This window comes from Pseudonaja textilis, chromosome 1 (genome assembly GCF_049901715.1).
Source record: "Pseudonaja textilis isolate UNSWEBS1 chromosome 1, rPseTex1.2, whole genome shotgun sequence".
Taxonomy (NCBI): domain Eukaryota; kingdom Metazoa; phylum Chordata; class Lepidosauria; order Squamata; family Elapidae; genus Pseudonaja; species Pseudonaja textilis.
The window spans coordinates 65,830,209-65,849,350 of NC_141990.1; the positions used below are offsets into that span (position 1 = coordinate 65,830,209).

The following is a 19,142-nucleotide window of genomic DNA, read 5'->3' on the forward strand; positions in this document are numbered from 1 at the left end:
ATTTTCTACTTTTTCAACCTCAGCTTGCAGGAAAAAAGTGCTTTTTCAAATGCTGCGCACCTGCGTGCAGCACTGCTCAGCTGTACAGGTAGCTCAGCAGTTTGTTAATTGCATGCGCGCGCAACACATAGCCACCGAACTGGTAGTTACACCAGTTGAATCCCACCCCTGACTTTTACCACAATCGCAATTAGATGCAGGCCAGCATTTCTGAAAAAACAGGGGGCATGGATTGCCAATCTTAAAATATATAGATTGGTTTTACTTCAGTGGATCAAAATCAGTGTAGGGACAAGTTGGGCAACACCGAGAACTGTAATAGTTTTTGTTTAAATAAATTGAACGAGACACGTCTATAACAACCGCATAATCTGCAGATAACATAGAAATAAATTTTTAATCTCAGATGAGGATGATGAAAAAACAAATTTGTTAGGTAACCTACCATGTAATTTATGCATAAGTTAAATAATAATGTTAATAAAATATATTTCTGTTATTTCTCTGATGAGACAAAGAATGTTAAATGATCCTTGGGATTACATTTGACCTTCAGGTTTGTATTTTCATGAAGAATGTGAACTAAAAGTTGATTATACAAGAGTTTATGACTGTAGAGATGACAACTAAATTGTGGATAACTCTTCGAAACAAGGATGTAAAGACTAGAAAGCAATAACTAGAATGGAATGTAGATGAACTAAAAGGTTCAGAACAGGGAACAAAATATGCCAAGGTCATATACTGCCCCCTTTATTTGTTTAATTTATATGGAGAATATACTATGAGAAAACTTGAAGGCAAAGAAGTTGAAATTGGAATTAAAATTACTGGGAGAAAACTTCATATGTTGGTGACATCACTGATTCTGGTAGAGAGAAGTTCCCTGAAGATGGGTTCCAGCACGAATCCAAAAGTTCAAAAGACTAAACCTCTGGTCCCAATGACCAATTCAAATTGGAAGATCACTATGGAGGCTAGAAGTTAGAAGAAGATTTAAAGAATCTTTTGTTAAAAGTGAAAGTGCAAAAGCTTCTCTGCCATTAATTTTTTTTTAAAAAAATTAACAGATGTACCAATCCAATGCAAACAACTGAAAAAGTTTAAGTGATAATATTATCTTCCTCGAGTTAAAAATTCACAGAGATGGTGACTACAGCTATGAAGTTGTCTGTTTATGAGACGCAGCCTATACTAGATCTGGACAAAATATTAATATGCAGAAATATCACCTGATAACAAAGATACGTATTGTAAAGGTCATTATTTTTTCCCAGTTGCAGCATTTATCTATGAATGTGAATAACCGTAAAGGCTGGGCAAAGAGAAATGTATGCCTTTGAACTACTGTATGTCGAAGAAAATTGTTTAAAATACTTTGAACTGCAAGAACGTAAACTTTATTGTCATTTTCCTATACACACAATGGCAGCAAATTATTGAAATTTTGATGTACCACTTTTGAAAAACAATAATATACTAACAGCAGCAACAGCATCCAAAAATGCCAAAAGTACAAAATGACACTAAAACACACACACACACAATCACAGTCCAGTCTGAACACATAGCAAATACATATCATGCAAATTGTTTGAAATAATATATAACTTCTCACAGGAAACTTTAATAAAGCTTACATATTTTGATATGCAATATAATATCTAAAAGAAGAACATGGTGGTTATAAACAAATGAAGGCAACTGAATATAAACTCAAGGTGGCTGGCTGTGATGACCTAGGGTGTGGCACAAAGGCAATGCAGTCAAAAAAGTAATAAGAATCCCTTTATTATCCCCAACTTTGCCCCCAATGTCCAGGTTACCTTCAGCTAGAGAAAAACTCTCCTAGGAACAGCCTTTAACTGTAGAAAATTCAGTCCAAAACAAGGTGCACACAAACTGTAACTTAAAATCCAAACAAACCAAACTGAAGTAATTAGTTTGACAGGGCAGAAGAAGGAATTTCAGACTTGAAAGCGCAGCAAAACTCATACAGTTGGGAAGATGCCAGGAACACAGATAAGCCACGACGATACAAGATAAAGTCACGTTTTGCTCCCAACAGCTTGCTGAATGCAGTTTGCCCTTTTTATACATTGTGTTCCTAGCTGCAGCTAATGAAGGGAATCAGGGCCCTTTCCTCCCCCATAAACCACACAACCCACGTTGCTCTCTTCTCCGTTCCTCCCTGCATGCCCTAGGATGAAGAGCGGGTGGGCCTGGGTCTTCCTCTGAATTCCCTCTCCCTTGTTCTACCTCTCCCAGGCTCTGCCCAGCTGGATTTTGCCCTTCCCCAGTTTCTTCCACAGCCAACAGAGCCACATTCCCACTCCCTGTCAGCTGTTTGGCTTCTTCCTCCAAGTCAGATTCTGACAGGGGCATGACACTGGCTACTACCACTGATGATACAAACATGAACTTATAAGAACTCAGAGAAGTAGTTACTGACAAACAGAAGGGACTGAATGACTGAATGAGAACAATATTATAAACTCCTGAAAATGATTATATTTTACTTGCAGAATATTTAGCAAACGTGGATTAAATTTATTCAGATTTATACACCTTTTCTTGAGGGCTGGAATATTACGCTCAGACTCTTTAAGTACATTTACTAGGAAGAAAGTAACAAAGCTTTTTTCATTGTTGTAGTACTTGTTAATATTTGAATTATCCTATAAACAAAGAGACAAGACAAAGGAATTTTGGGTAATCTGTTCAGGTTTTTTAGACGGTTTTGCCTATTACACTGATTTCTAGAAAGGTCTTCTCTTTTGGATTATTTTTTTCAATATTTTTTTAATGTTATAAAACATTATAATATTCATACAATTAATTCAGACTATGTGCTTTAATATTAGTGCAACACTAAAAGATGAATATTCATTTTTTTTGCATTATACTATTTTATCACTATTATTCTTTGCTCTGCTTCTTTCACGAAACAGGAAATGTCATTGAATTTATAATTTCACTGAATTTATCAGGATTTACTTCCCACCAAATTGATTGACTAATTGAAATTTGTTAGGCTGTCTAAATTGTCAAACAGTTGAAATTGCTGTTATCAGGTTAGTGCCTTACCATTTCTTTCAATTGCTTGACATTTTAATTTTCTCTTCCCTTAAAAAAAAGTTTTTCAAGAAACGTTTAGTAATCTTTAGGGTCAAATAATATAGTTAAACAAAGGTCAAAACGATTCAGATAATACCTGGGAAGGAAAGGTCCTTCTTTCTGCTCTATTCCCCCAAAATAAACCCCGCCTATCCATGATGCACTCTCTCTTTGATATCAGGCATTTGTCCTTATCTTACTACAGTGTATATCAAAACCACGGACCTAGCTGAGAAAAAGCTTCCAATCTTCAGACATTACCTAGTTCAGCTGGTTGGTTCCTATCCAGATATTTGCATGGCAAGTAATGATGGGAGCTCCATCCCTCGAGGACAGATGCCATATGAGATCACTGTTCCCCTTTATTTTTCTAATCTCTCCTATCTTCTTATCTTCTGGCTTTTGTTTGCTATTATTCAAAAGTCCAAAGAACCTTAGTTCCTGAAAAAAGCTTGAAGAAAGTAAAGCATTATAATTTTACTCACATTACTAAATGCTTCTTTGGACAACACATACAATATTGATACAGCACTTAAAGATCTTGATATTTTTACACATGCTACAACAAAGTGGTTAAAAATAAATTCTATTGTATATTAAGGGGTTTTTTTTCATGAACATCTGGGATGAATGTAAACCGCCTGCTCACTGCTTAAACAAAGAGCTGGCACAGGGAGAAAGGAAAAGATCTGCTTTCATTTAGAACATTATTTCTTCCTTGGAGTTGAAGTATTATATATTGTACTTTTGTTGACAAGGAACAGTGGGATAGGTTGGCTTTATTTTTAAAAGATCAGAAAGGATTACTCTTGCCCCAAAATACAAAATGTTCCTCTAAATTTGGAAACAGTCTAAAATAAGATTAGAAATAAACAGAAAAGAATGACATGGGGTGCAATCTCAATTCAAATGCAAACATTATCCTGTTTGCTCATTTTCTTCTTCCTTCATATAATATTGTGAGCTCGCAAATTCTCATCTGGAGGGATCTTCAAAAAAATCTCCTGAACTCTAGAGGGTACATAGCTTCATGGCAGAATAACATCATTTTCTATTTCCACATATAATAATATATATACAAAAACGTAAATCAGTGATTTTTTTAAATCTCCAAATCTCTTCATTGCTATAAAATTTACAGATTACCTAAAATCCTTCTGCTAAAATCCTTCTATAAAATTAGACCATGACCTGATTTCCATTTTGATCCAATTCTAGAAAATAAATGGCAATCTCATGCTATTTACAATTATAATTAGGACAAAGGATATGTAAGATTAAGATTTTTGCTTCCACTATTTTTTATTCCATGTAGGCTATCTTGAAAAAAAATAAAATGCTGTGCTGTGCTATTTGTACACAGGGACATATAGGAAAGAGTTGGGTTACTAAATAATGTGGGAAATATACAGATGCAAGTCTACATCGGCAAATAATAGAGCCAAAACATCCAATTCAGGAGATATAATCAAACTATTAAATTAACAGGCCATAAACTAAGATAAACACAGCAAAAAAATCAATTGTCTAAGATAAATATAAAGAAGACTAAAACAGGAACATAATTGGAATAATCCAACAGAAAGTAAACAAAGTATAAACTAAAACAAGGTTGGACAATATGTGCCCCTCCAGATATTGTTGACTCCAGTTTCCATCAGCTGCAGTGAACATGCCAACAATCAGAGAAAATACAACAGCATCTGAAAGACCACATACATATTGTTCATTTCAGAACTAAAGAATGCTTTGTGGATTGACCACAATGCAAATAAAGCAAAAGACTTTAGGAAAGGACATTTTGAGCTCTTATCCTCAATGAGGCAATTGACATAATGTGTATTATCAAAATCTGAATCCCAGAAGAAGATAGTCCTTTCTCAGAGATATACTTTCTGCATTGGTCAATGTTTACTTCTTCCTATAAAGCCACTGATAAATCCAACCTTTCCTTTCTTGGAAATATGATTAGCTTATAACTTTAGAGAAGCCCCGGATAAAACAGATCCTCTAAATCATTTCTAGTTGGGTTTTAAACCAGGACATAGCATAGAGAAAGCATTGGCTATGTTTGAAAATGATTGTTAGGAGAGTATAGAAGGGAATAGCCAGATTTTTCTAGTTCTTGATGTCTCTGAGGTTTTCATGATGGAGAGAGATGGGGCTTCATGAGTTTTATATTTTCATGATTTTTAATGTTGTAAGCTACCCTGAGTTTATCTGTGTGAATTAGGTAAATAAATAAATCAATACATTTCTGGGCTGACCATGGGATTAGGAGTGGGAAACATGGTATTTCTTTTCTCTCAGGTTGGTTCCAGTCACTGTTAGGATGGGGAGAGTCGAGCCTTTGATCCATTACATATGGTGGGTCTTGGAGCTCAACATTCTCATTCCCTTCATTTAATACCTGCATGAAAGCACTTAGTGCAATCATTAGCTAGCAAGTATAGGACCCAAAACCATCAGTATGCTGATGATACTAGATTGTACATCTCACCCCTGGATTGGGCTAGCAATACTGTCAAGACCAAAATGGAGTGATTGGCTCTTCCAATATGAGGGATCTATTATCTTTGTTTCTGGATGTGTTGCACTTCTCCAAATGGAACAGGTGTAAACTTTGGAGGTCCGCCTACAGCAGGTACCAGATATGGCTAGGAGATCCTTTGCCTTGATTTATCTGCACTCTTTTCTGCACCAGGACATCCTTCTTGCAATCATCCATTCCTGAAAACGGATACTGCAAAATGGAATAATATGAAGTATTTTTTATTTTATTTAAGTTCAAGAGTACTGAACTATGGAATAACATGCTTCAATATGAATTTTAGATGTAAACACATCCCTAATTCCAGAATTTAATTTTTATTTGGTGGAGGGGGGATAACTAGCCATTCTACCAAAGTCATTTCACCGTTTTAGAATCAGGGAACTGTTTAATTCTATTGACTCAGGTGGACATTTCCTATCAGTGAGGGCTCTTCACATGGGTGATCAAAGCAAATCTTTCTGAAGGCCTTTGTACCCACATTCCCATCCTTTATGTTGACCGAGCTTGTCAAACTTTCACATAGTTGTGAAGACCTACATAATACCATAGATATGCAAGCATATAAGCTTTTCTTATTCTTAGAAGTTAGCAACACTTTGGAGCTTCATATATGTGTTAATTTAACTATACACCTTTTATCTATTGCTGAATTTTTTTAAAAAAAAAGTGAAATAAATAAAAACACACACACACATATATACATATGTCCATAGCAATTTTGCATCATTTATTGCTGGTGCTTTATATAAGGGTGTCTTTGGGCATTCTGCTACAAAATAAATGTCTAACTGCTTCTATCATATTGTTTGTTTATCCCATGAACATCCTACCTTTTGAGTCCCCGGCATGATAAAGAGGATTAGTTTATTTGATATGCAAAACAACTCTGTAGCAAAAGTTAAATGAGACAAGCACAACTATACAATAAGTTTTCTTTTCCCTGTGCTATGCTAGTTGATAATTATTGGAGTTATAGTTGAATCCATGTGGAAGGCACCAAGTTATTTCATTCAGATGTTTGTGTCCATGGGTGGAAAGCAAAACTGTCAACATATCCTCACTTTACAACCACAACTGAGCTTCAAACTTCTGTGGCTAAGTGAAATGTTTATGTGAATTTTGTCCTATTTTGCAACCTTTCTTGCCCCAGTTGTTAAGTGAATCACTGCAGTGATTAAGTTAGCAAAACGGTTGTTCATGGCTTCCCCGTTGACTGTGCTTGTCAGAATGTGGCAAAAAGGGCCCACATGACCACAGGACACTGCAATTGTCATAAATATGAGTCGGCTGCCATGCGCCTGAATTTTGATCATGTGACTCAGAGGTGGTATTCAGCAGGTTCTGACCAGTTCTGGAGAACCAGTAGCAGATATTTTGAGTAGTGCAGAGAACCGGCAAATATCACCTCTGGCTGGAGGTTTTACAATATCCTTTCCCTGCCACACCCACCAAGCCACGTCCACAGAACTCGTAGTAAAAAAAAATTGAATGCCACCACTGATGTGACCATACGGATGCTGCAATGGTATGAAAAATGGTCATAAGTCCCTTGTTTCAGTGCCAGTTTAACTTCGAATGATCACTAAACAGTTGTAAGTCAAGGATTACCTGTAATGGCTTTGCTTCCTCCATAGTTACACTCATACAAAGCACAGTAGAAACCAGAAATATCTTCAAAATTGGCCAATTCATTTACACTGATTTTGAAGATTAACAGTCCACAAGATCAATTTCTTGTATCACATCACAAATGAGTTTTTATTTTTCAGGAATGCAGTGCCTTTGGGTGAAAAAGTAGCTCCATTTAGAAGCACACATGTTCCTTTATAAAATAATCATTTCATGTCAATACACAAAAAGATTTACGGTTATGCTAAACTGAGGAATGTGTATAAACCAGCTATATATTTAAACAACACAACCATTTTATAATTCTCCCCCAACCTACTGTGATCTTGTTGTAAAGTAAAACCATACATAAACATATAACCTTGAGCCAAGCTGAAAGCTAGACATATGTTAACTTTTCTTGAAGTTACACAGAGGTTTCTTTAGGTTTTCAAGTAGCCATTGGTTTGTACCCACTAATTGCATGGAGAAAGTTGGCTGAATGAATTGCCTTCTTAACAAAACACTATTTCTTTTACCAGCCTTGTCAACAGTCCTCAGAAGACATAATAATTGTGCAGCTGGAGTGTTAAAAGTGTTACAGCTATGCTTTAGCAACTGTGTTAGCCTGTTAGTTAGTTATAACTGGAAGAAAGTTGGCAAAGCAAATGATTATCATTAAGATTTTACAGGTTTTCTTCTAATTCTTTTATAAAAATTGCAGGAGCAACTCTTTTATACTAGATTCATCAATGTCTTAAATCGTGTATTGTCTATTCTAAAAATAATGTTAATGTCCTGAATTTTTATTTTGCATCCTGAAAGTCAAAGTATATCACTTATATTTGTAATGAATAGGTAGCAATAATTATTCATTTCTTCAATGTAATTTCTTTTCTCATCTACAGATACAATTTCTTGTTACTCAAATAGTTTTAGAAACTTAAACAAAAATTCTGCAATCCAAACATCAATTTTATCTGTCTAACTTGACAAAGGATAACAATTGCTGTGATGTACTTGCTACCCAATTTCTTTTATTCTAATCTACAACTCTCCAGAATAAAAGACAGAGATACTGAGGGCTGATTCAAACTTTTGTTTTAGCAATTATTTTAGCAGATCCATCCTCCAACTCCAACATATTTAAATGTAAATATTAACCAGAAGGTAGATTCATTATACATTTCCAGATAGTTCAACAATGAAAACACAAGAGATATAATCATTCGAACTTGTGTGTGTGTGTGTGTGTAAAACACCTGAACATATGTGAGCAGCCTATTCATGTAACAGTAGAAAGTAATCTAGCCCTGAGGTAAAAGAAGGCATTTCATTTTTTTTCTCTTGGATAAAGATTCTGATAAATCAACAGTAGACTGGATCTTATACTTTGGTCTTTTACTGCAACATCCATTACTTTCAATATAATGCTTAAAACATATAGAATAACCAGACTGATGCATTATACAGTAAATGTTGCCCAATTTGTAACAAAAATGTTAGGAGATTGATTTACCTAAAATCATTAATTGGAGCCTTGCAGGTATCCCTTGAAAGGTCACCTACTTCCTAAGTACTACATGTAGTATTGACTCAAGATTTCAGTTATTTGTGCCAAACTGTTCAAGGAAAATCAATAGTATTTTGATTTGTGGGCATTGTTTTGATTATGCTACTGTCAGAAGGTCTGTATGATTCTGATAAAGTGTGCAAAGGAAAATGATGGGGTTGTTTTGCTTCAGTCTAGACATATCTGTAGGATTGTCTAACATCTCAAATCAGGGACAAGAATTACTATTATTTCCATAATGATTTTTCCAAAGAAAAAACTAACACATCATACAGGTGGTTATTTTCAACAAAACTCCCTAGTTTGGAGTAATTCAATTGCCTTCACCTTGGAAACACATTACACTGTAAACAGAATTAAGGCCATCCACTAGTGAAAAAGGATCATTTGTAAAAATTACTAGAGTGACAGGAATATATATATACAGTGGCAGTCAACAAATGATAGGAGCCTCAATTCAGCAGCCACGCTCTCTTGAATAAAGGACTGTGTCCCGAAGAATGTTGCTTTCATACTCTTATGCATTTAAAATTTCTTCCCAATTAAATTAGGCAAAAATGATTGCCTCATGTTATTCCCTACCCAACAAATAATTCTATGTAAAATTGCAGCATGTAATGTTACTTATGTTACCATACCCTTCCATCAAGTCTTCAAGCATGCTTTCTTTATAAGGGTATTTGACAATTTAAAATAATCCAAAGCAGAACTTTTAGTCTTACCTGGCAAAAAAGGAAGCTGCCACTGAGGTACCAGTTGAGGTATCACTAGCAACACAGGTGCTCTGGGAACTGGGGAAGCTATACAAGGAAGGTTTATCTGCATTGTAATGGTTCAGCACAGCTTCAGTCAGTCCATCGCGGCCAGACTCGGTGATCAACTGGGAAATCTAGACACAAAACAAAGTTACTTCATTTATTTTGTTTTATTTAAGTGTATTGGTTATTCCACTCCAATGAACTCTTAGAATGTATTATATTCACCACTATGCTATGCAAGGTATGAATGTATTTGTCTAAGAAAACAGTACATGTCCTTCAACATCGTATCATGATATTCCCTTGGATTAAAGAAGAAAGTCTAAAGGATTACCTTTGCACCTCATAATTTGTGGACTTGGAAGATATTAGTCAAAGCCTATTTATTAAAAGAAATTTCTATACATGTTTATGAATGCTGCAGTGTAACTTCATTCAACAGCCTTGCCAAAAAGGCATTAAGAGTTGTAAATCTAATCTTACGAAGCATCTCCTCTGGAAATATTGAATTGCTAATTAGGGCATACACAACTTTTGCTAGACCAATACTCGAATACAGATCATCTGTCTGGAATCTGCACTGTATATCAGACATTAATACAATTGAGCAAGTCCAGAAGTATTTCACGAGAAGAGTACTACACTCCTCTGCTCACAACAGAATACCCTATATCACCAGACTTGAAATTTTGGGCTTGGACAATCTTGAACTACACCGCCTACGGTTGGACTTAAGCGTATTACACAAAATTATCTGCTACAATGTCCTACCAGTCAATGACTACTTCAGCTTCAACGCAACAATACAAGAGCACACAACAGATATAAACTCAATGTTAACCGCTCCAAACTTGACTGCAAAAAGTATGACTTCAGCAACAGAGTGGTCAATGCCTGGAATGCACTACCTGACTTTGTAGTTACATCCTCAAACCCCCACTCCTTTAACCTCAAACTATCCACTACTGACCTCACCCCATTCCTAAGAGGTCTGTAAGGGGCGTGCATAAGTGCACCATCGTGCCTCCCATCCCTGTCCTAATATCCCCATTTAATTGTACCTATTTTCTGTATTCTTATTCATGTTTATACTTATACCTATTATCTTGTAAGTGATTGACAAATCAAATCAAATCAATAAAATGGCTTGGTGACTACAAGGAATATCAAGCAAATAACTATTCTGAGCTTCAAAATTAGATGATTACAAACAAGGTTAAGATGTTAGAATCTGTTTGTCATGTTATGCTCCAACTTATGTAATATTAAATATTAAAGGTAGAAAATGTACAGATCAAAGAATACAGTCAAAGTAGGAATTTTTATTCTATTACTGTGCTGTTCATAACACAAAACCTTTCTTTCTCTCTTTTCTCCCATTCACTCATCGTCAAACCAGCTTGCAATGGCTAACAATAAGGTCAATCTAAAATACCATTGAAACTAAATAATTTCTAAAATGCATTAAAACATCATTGCAAATTATAATTAAAAATAAACAAACAGCAGCAACATTCATAGTTACAACTATAAATTGTCAAACTTAAAAAATACAGATACTGTACTTAGGATGGAATTCAGTCCTGAATATAAAAAGCGGTTTTTAACCTTTTCTTACATTTCCTGAGGAAGGAAGATATTAAATGACCTTGTTACCATCTGTTACATTTGCATTTCTGTTGCCTCCACATTTTTCCTCATATGAAACAAACTGGTGGTCTACATATTTATCTTGACATCATATGTAACCTGTTCTACTGAAATTCAAGGTTATATGAATGGTGTCCCACACATCAAAAAGTACAATTTTCAGGGAAACATTTTATTCCTGGTAATTTAATTAGGTATTTTAATACATCCATATTCTCTAGTCTAAGATCTAACTTCACCTCTTAGATTATTCCTCTAGGTTCCTTAAGAAAAAAATGGCTCTCAGCAAGCTTTAATATTAACAGATCACAACTTAGCAAAAAAGTGTACAGAGCAGATGAAAACTTGTGAACTATTTGTGAGTAAATTGTGCTTCTCATCACACCATTATTTTGGTAGGTGCAGAATACCCGTAACTGGCATTCCCCATTTTAACTTGTTCAGTTATTTCTTTGACATTTACTTAGTAATTTGATCCTAGACATTTAATGGGGAAATCCTCATGTGGATTTAACTGATTTTATTTCTAAGTAAACAGCACTAACGCCACTATTTAATTACCACCTTCTGATCTCTTTCTCCCTCTCCCTCCCTCCCTCTCTCTCTCACACACACAATTGGATATGGATCATCAAACACAAGACAAAACAAAATTGGGGATTGGGTGGTATTCAGCTTGACATAATATAAATTATGCAATCTAATTTTCATGCTAGTCTGCTATAATAAAATATGTAGAAGGAAAAATAATCACATTCTCTAAGGAAGAAAAGGTGACTCCTAAAAATGACTGAGAATAGCATTTTCCTAAGCTAATTCAAGCTGGGCAGAAGCCACTATTAAATAACAAATCATTATACATAAAGTTCAAAAATTGATATATCTTCTAACTGAACAAAGGAGAGTTAAGTGAAGCTACAAATGAGCCAACACAGCGGTACAACAAACTGCAATGTCACATGACATGGTCTCAACTGTCTTTTTTTCTTGTGTCCATCCATCAAGTCTTATTTCTTTACTCATGAGTTGACCTCAGTGAGGTCCTGCAGTGTGAAACTGTTTGCTCCTAAGAAATAAAAAAAGTGGGAAATTTTGAAGGATCTACTTCTTCCACAATCACAGATCACTGATCCAGTGAAACACTCCTGTTGGACTATGTAGATGTTTGGCGACTGACCTAGGTACAAAGAGAATTAAGGATCTTTCAAAGCCCTGGTTCTAGGAAGAAGATCCATACCATTCTCCATGAGATTTGTCAGTCATGTTTGTCATAATTTATATCAGATGTCACTGAGATTTAATATTTTTATAACCATAAGAAAGTTTTTGTGCGATTGTAACATTTCCACACAAAGACACTGCCAGACACAAATTCCAATTAGAATGGCCATTCCAGAGGAAATAAATAGTTTATTAATTTTAGTAGGCAAATATCACACCCTATGATAATTCAGCAGTTGTCATTCCAATAACAGGTCAATTTTTGTTGAGTGGAAAAAATCAGTCATACATATTCCTGAGTAACCGAGGGCTAAGGAGAACTTACGATGATCACTGATCAAGCCTTCAGTTGGAATTTGTAAATTACTTTACATTTAGTCCTTCCTTATCAATCACTCATTCAGCAACAGGAAATTAATAAGCAGTCCTCAAACATGGGGCTATCGCAGCATATCAGCACTAGTATGATTGTGATTTGGGTGCTTAGCATCCAGCATGTGTTTATAATGGTCAGAACATCCCATGGTCATGTGACCATCATTTGCAAGCTTCACAACCAGCTTCTGACAAGCAAAGTCAATGGAGAAGTAGGAAGAAAGTTATAGTCGTGTGGCATTGTGCTTAATCAGAGATCCCTGGTACCTCAATGGTTAAAGTGAAATGTTGTAGGCAAAACTCTGGCCCACAGCCTGGAATTCGATCCTGACAGAACTCAAGGTCAACCTTCCATTCTTTCAAAGTCAGTAAAATTGTTTGGGGGAAATATGCAAATAATGTTTCTACATTTGTAAACCACCCAGAAAGTGCTGTAAAGCACTATGGGGCGGTATATAAGTCTAAATGCTGTTGCTATTGTTATTAATGACTGTGAGTGATTTGCTTAACAACTACAGGAAGAACTGATCAATTGAAGTCATAAATCAGTAAGTGAGGTCTCTCTCTGTATTCAATTGAAGTCATAAATCAATAAGTGAGGTCTCTCTCTGTATTCTGTACTCTATAATCCTAATAGTGGATTATAGTTTCAATCATATTCTTTGCTCTAGAGATCAATTGGGCTGTCCTTTATTTCTGCAGTTTTGAAGCTCAGCTGAGGCACATCACAGTGGATTACTGTCCATCAGCTGTTTTACTCTGCTGTTTTATCAGCTGTTAATTGCAGTGGAAAGTAAGTTTTAAAGCTGTAAAATTGCGGTTTTGTAATGTGCTGCGTGTGTGTGAAGCGCATGTCTGGCACGTGTGCATGCAAAGCACCTGCTCACCAAACCTGTTGTGAAACCGATAGAAGCCCACCACTAAATTTGTGCTTATAATCCTCTAACACCAAGAAAATGAAACACATACACAGCATGGATTTTTCATAAAGAATTGCTTCTTTTTCTGAAAATGCATCGGTCAAAAGGAGAAATCTGACAAATACAGTAGTTGCCCCCTTCCCTTACTCATATGTTCCACCAGGAAGCTAAATCTTTAGTGGGTAGATATTTAGGATAGGTTAATGCAGTGGTGGGATTCAATTTTTTTTATTGCCGGTTCTGTGAGTGTGGCTTGGTGGGCATGGCAGGGGAAGGATACTGTAAAATCTCCAGTCAGAGGTAGTATTTGCCAGTTCTCCGAACTGCTCAAAATTTCCGCTACCAGTTCTCCAGAATTGATCAGAACCTGCTGAACACCAGCTCTGGGTTAATGGGATAAATTCCGAGTGGGTCTTTTGTCAATATAGTCACAGGATATCACTGCCTAGCCCAGCAACAACAGTCAATGCAATCTTTAAGCTACATACATAAAAACACTTTTAAGTGCAAGTGGGCAGCACAAATACATTCTTTTTTAAATTTCTGTTCTTTGTTCTGAACCATAAAGTTAACAAACCATGTAACCCTTCTCCAGCAGCCACTGAAAATTGATCTCTTTTAAGATTAATGAGATGCAATGAGAACTTGTTATCATACTACTAGAAGTATCTACCAACGTGTTGTACAGGGAAAATATTTTTTAAAAATGAATGTTATTTTTCCCCAAACTCATCTAATATACCATAAGTAGCTTTGCTTAATTTGAAATGGTTTTCTATTGAACGGGAGGAAAGGATCTCACAAAGAGAAGCATCTCAATGTGGAATATTTAAAATGGTTTAGTTCTATTTGGGAAAGATGCTTCAAGGCACAAAGCACCACCATAATTTTACATCTTTATTTGTAGTAATGCAGTCTAAAAACTTTAATAATTAACATTCTGCCTCCCAGGGCTTTAACAAATTATCATATTGGTCACATGCTAGATACAAGCATGTACAAGAGCTTCTAGATTATTATGTTGGTCGCATTGTCAGCCAGATGTTTAGACTGGAAGTGGCATTTTTGTTCATCTGAGTCCTTCTCAAGAACCTGGGTCAGGCAGATGTTGTTAATAATATTAAAGATATAGTTGCAGGATGTAAAGTGTTCCAAGTAAAGCTGCCTTTTGCAACTGACTGATGGTGAATTTGTCAGTGCCAGTGATATTCAAACAATGCTCCAGGTGCTTTGGAATTGTTCCAAAGCACCTATTACTATTGATACTATCTTTGCTTTCTTTACCACAGTTCATCATCCAGACTTTTTTTGTCTTTCTTATCAACAGTTGTTAAGTCTGAGACATTGTATGGCACTTGCCTCTCTGTTTGAATTCTAAAATTCCAGATTACCCTAGCTTTCTTTTTCATGAACCAATGGTGTCCTACAAGGTTCTGTCTTGTCCCTATCATGTTCAACACTCACAGGAAACTGCTGGGAAGAGCACCAAGTTTTGGAATAGCAATAGCAATAAGACTTCTATACCACTTCATAGTGCTTTATAGTCCTTGCTAGGCAGATATACATATTTCAACATATTTCCTCCAACAATGCTCTCATTTTACCCACCTCGGAAGGATGGAAGACTGAGTCAGTCTTGAGCTGGTTGAGAATTGAACACCAAACTACTGGCACCTGGCAGTCAGCAGAAGTAACCTGCAGTACTGTATTCTAACCACAACACCACCACGGCTCTTATCAAGTGCCAAAACTAAATTATTCCTTTTACTGAATTGCAGGGAAGCAATAAGACCACTTTGTAGTATCTAATAACAGGCTGGACAAACTAAAATTAAATCTAAAGAAAAATGAGAAGTTGTAGATAAACCTGAAGTTGTGAATGGCACTTCCACTGATTTTAGGTAGGATTGCTGAAAAAAACTCATAGTTATAAATGCTCTTTGATTCTTGGAGTCCCAGCAGATTTTACTCTGCTAATCGCTGCCAACTATAAGGATGGTGCTCAACTCTGTTTTTGAAGCAATGAGCCAGCATGGTCCAAAGACATTTCCATGGTCATGTGGCCAGCAAAATGCAGTGCTATTTCCTCCCCACTGAAGTGGTATCTATTTATTTCCTTACATTTGCATGCTTCTGAATTTTTAGGTGGGCAGGAGTTAGGCGAAGACAGGCACTCAACATGTTGCACGATGCTGGGTCTCTAACTCTGACAGTGAAATAAGCTGATCTGATCTTGTTTCCTCACTGATTTAGTTGGGACATGAGGCAATGGAGAGGAAGGAGGTTGTGGGGGAAAAATGCAAAACCAAACGCAGGCACACATGTACATACACACTAGCTTTCACATTTCATTCTAAATTAATGTCCCTGTTATAAGCTCACTCAGGAAATTTAAAAAGCTTCTGTATTTAGAAGTAAAACCAGCATTTCCAACTGTTCCTAACCTGGATTGACACGTGCTGAGTTTTTGGATGAGCTTTTGGAAAAGTTGTTCAGCTGATTGTACAAGGTCTGGGTGTTCTTCTGGCCAAGTGAGTTTATGTTTGTTTGTTTGCCAAACTAATGATCAGAGCTAACAGGGAAAAAAACTTATAGCTTCAGGAGACTCACTGATTAACTTCTGCACAGAGCAGCATTCCTGAGCCAGGACCTCAGCCTCAGTCAGCACTCTTGAGAAAGCAAATAAGCAACTCTGAGTTTACAACAAAAGCAAACAAAAGAGCAAATAGGAACAAGGGAGTGTTGTGAAGGAAGTGAGGGGAAAAAAAACAAATAAGCATCAGCCCTTGCAAAAGGACAGAACTGAGAAAGCAGTGCCAGATGTGTCCTAATTACTTCTGCAGAACTCTTGCTTCTGGAAGAGAACGTGTAATGACCGTAGGCCAGCCTTTCCTCTTTATGGGTTATCCTGAAAGGTGAACAGGGCAATAACATGAGAAACTCTCAGTGAAGAACAGCAGAAAGAGGCTTCCAGAGGAAAGGGTACAAGATACATCCAGGAGCAGAGAGGGGCAGGAGTTGGACATCAAGAGAAAGAATAGATTTCAGTGGGGAAAGAGTGAGTACTTGGAAGCATGTTAAAGAGTAAGCACAGGCAAGCTAGTGTCAACCACTACGTTTGAAACTCTGAATGTGGCAGGTGAACTCCACCCACCCAAAATAGTTCTACCATCCAAACATCTTTAAGACAATGGAAAAGATTCTCAACTCCACAGTGGTCAACAAAACCAAATCACTCTGGTGAGGAAGAAAAGATGAGTGGGCATAGGAGACGTTATTGCAAGAAATAAAAGTAGCTGTGCATAATGTAAGAAGTATGCTGTTGCACAAATCCAAGATGTGTTAGAAAAGATCACCAAAATCCATCAAACTGACAGTAAGTACTTTTTAAGTACTTTTACGACAAAAACAATGGAAAGTTTTATTTTGATGAAGCACTTTTTTTCTTTTCTAACAGAGAAGTTCCTCTAAACACAAACGTATATAATGTATGGTCAGAAAATCAAAACCTACCCTGCAAGATGACCTCCATACAGGTAATCCTCGAGTTATGATTATACTGGAGTCTGCCTATTACAGTAGAAAGTCAGGAGGGTATTAAGTGAACACATCAGTTAATGACTCCCCATTCCTGCTCTCCCCCAAATACATTCATTAAAAGAATACACAGGTTGTTAAGTGGAATATGGGATGCCTCACCAGTTGAGGAGATCCTAGTGCAGGCACAAGCACAATGCCTCCCCCCCTTCACTTACCCCATGCTATGCTTTCTGCCTTCAGATCTCCACAGCCACTTGGGACTTATCCACCTCATCATTGAATGCTCACTTACCTTTCAAAGATCTCCATAGCTCAGGGTATCAGGATACAGAAGGAGGACAGGCTGATCCATTGCTGGGCCATGTGGAGGAATTCCACGAGTGCCATCTTTTCCTGAGTGAAGCTCTCTATTTTTCTTTCATCATTAGATGCTAGCCTTCCCTCCCCGCAACAAAAGAAAATGGCAAGCGAGAGAATCTTCTCTGGCTTGCTGCTTACCTTCTTTCCCTTGCTAATGGAAGGTGGTGGGGGCAACACAAGCAGGACAAAAGCCACTCTTGCTGGATGCTTGCCTTGCATCCCTTGCTACGTAACACAGCCATGGAGCAGTTGGTCTTCCTTCCATACCTCAACACCCTGAGCTAAGTGAGTAATTGTGACAGGGGGTTGGGTGGGGAAGAATGTGTGGAACCCCAAGGGCTAGCAAAGCAGGCCCATTAACTGTGGGGACCGGAGAGGAGTATAGGTGGGGGGTGTCCTACAGCATCTCTATAGTTGGTCATAAAGGTGAATAACCACAAAGGCATTGCAACAAACATAACTTTATTATTTTGTTTCTTTTTTTAAAAAGCATTGGTTTTAAAAAGCATTCATACATTATATATATATATATTCCTTTGTTTTATGATCAATGTGAGCATGATGACTATAATGATCACATCTATATAATTTATATAATAATTATCTAAGAATTGATAAAATCCAGAATGTGGCTCTTTAATATACAATGATGAGCTCATCTTCTCCAATAAGGTTTCAAAATGTCAAATGAATCCCAGAGTTCATACTTTTAAATAGCATTATTGAGGCAGAGAGCACCCTCTTTTCAATTGTGGCAAACAAGTCAGCAAAAAATAAGCACCTCTTCATACTGACAATATTTTAACTTCATCATTCATCTTCTTTCGAAAGATCTGTGACAAGCATCTGCGACAGAGGAAATGGCAAACAGAAAGTGATTTTTCTCCATGTTCCAAACAAATATAAAAAAAACAGCTGTTCAGAACTGAGAGCAGGGAACTGCAATTTTCTGAATTAGCTTCACATAATAGAAAGGAAAGCTCTTTTTCTGAGCAATGGATATTCCTCATCTCTTGTGTATAAAAATGAAGTTGTATAGGAAGAGAAAAAAAAGCTCTGATTTCCATTGAGAATAGGCCAACTTTAGATCAAACAGGCCAACTTTAGACTGCTACTAGATTTTTTCAGTGAGGTGCATTTGGCAAGTGTGTGTATCAAAAACATCAAAATGGCAGCTGGGACTATATGAACATGGCTGTCCATGTTGACTTGTTTGCCCCTCATGGAAGTCTTTTCTCTCAGTAGCTTTGGCTGCAATTCTAAGTTTAATTATTGAAAAGTAACCTCCATTAGCGATAATAAATTTCACCCCTCAGTAAACAAGCACAGGTTGACACTTGTTTTTCACTAAGGTATCCTTGCAGACAAAGCAAGCTTTCTTTCCTTTAATTTTTTCTCATTCCAAGTCATTTTAATTAGTATCTTAGATCCATTTACATCTCAAAATAATTTTGTACTCTTTCCCC

General features: G+C 36.6%; 1 protein-coding gene across 3 annotated transcripts in view; it reads right to left on the bottom strand.

Annotated features, from left to right (window-relative positions):
* Nucleotides 1-19,142, bottom strand: part of KIF26B (kinesin family member 26B) — a 304,113-nt gene that overhangs the window by 184,994 nt on the left and 99,977 nt on the right. For all 3 annotated transcript variants that reach the window (XM_087936723.1, XM_026695440.2, XM_087936727.1), the window contains one exon: nt 9,575-9,741. In XM_087936723.1, the coding sequence (XP_087792849.1) occupies nt 9,575-9,741 (167 nt within the window). The remainder of the gene's footprint in view (nt 1-9,574; nt 9,742-19,142) is intronic.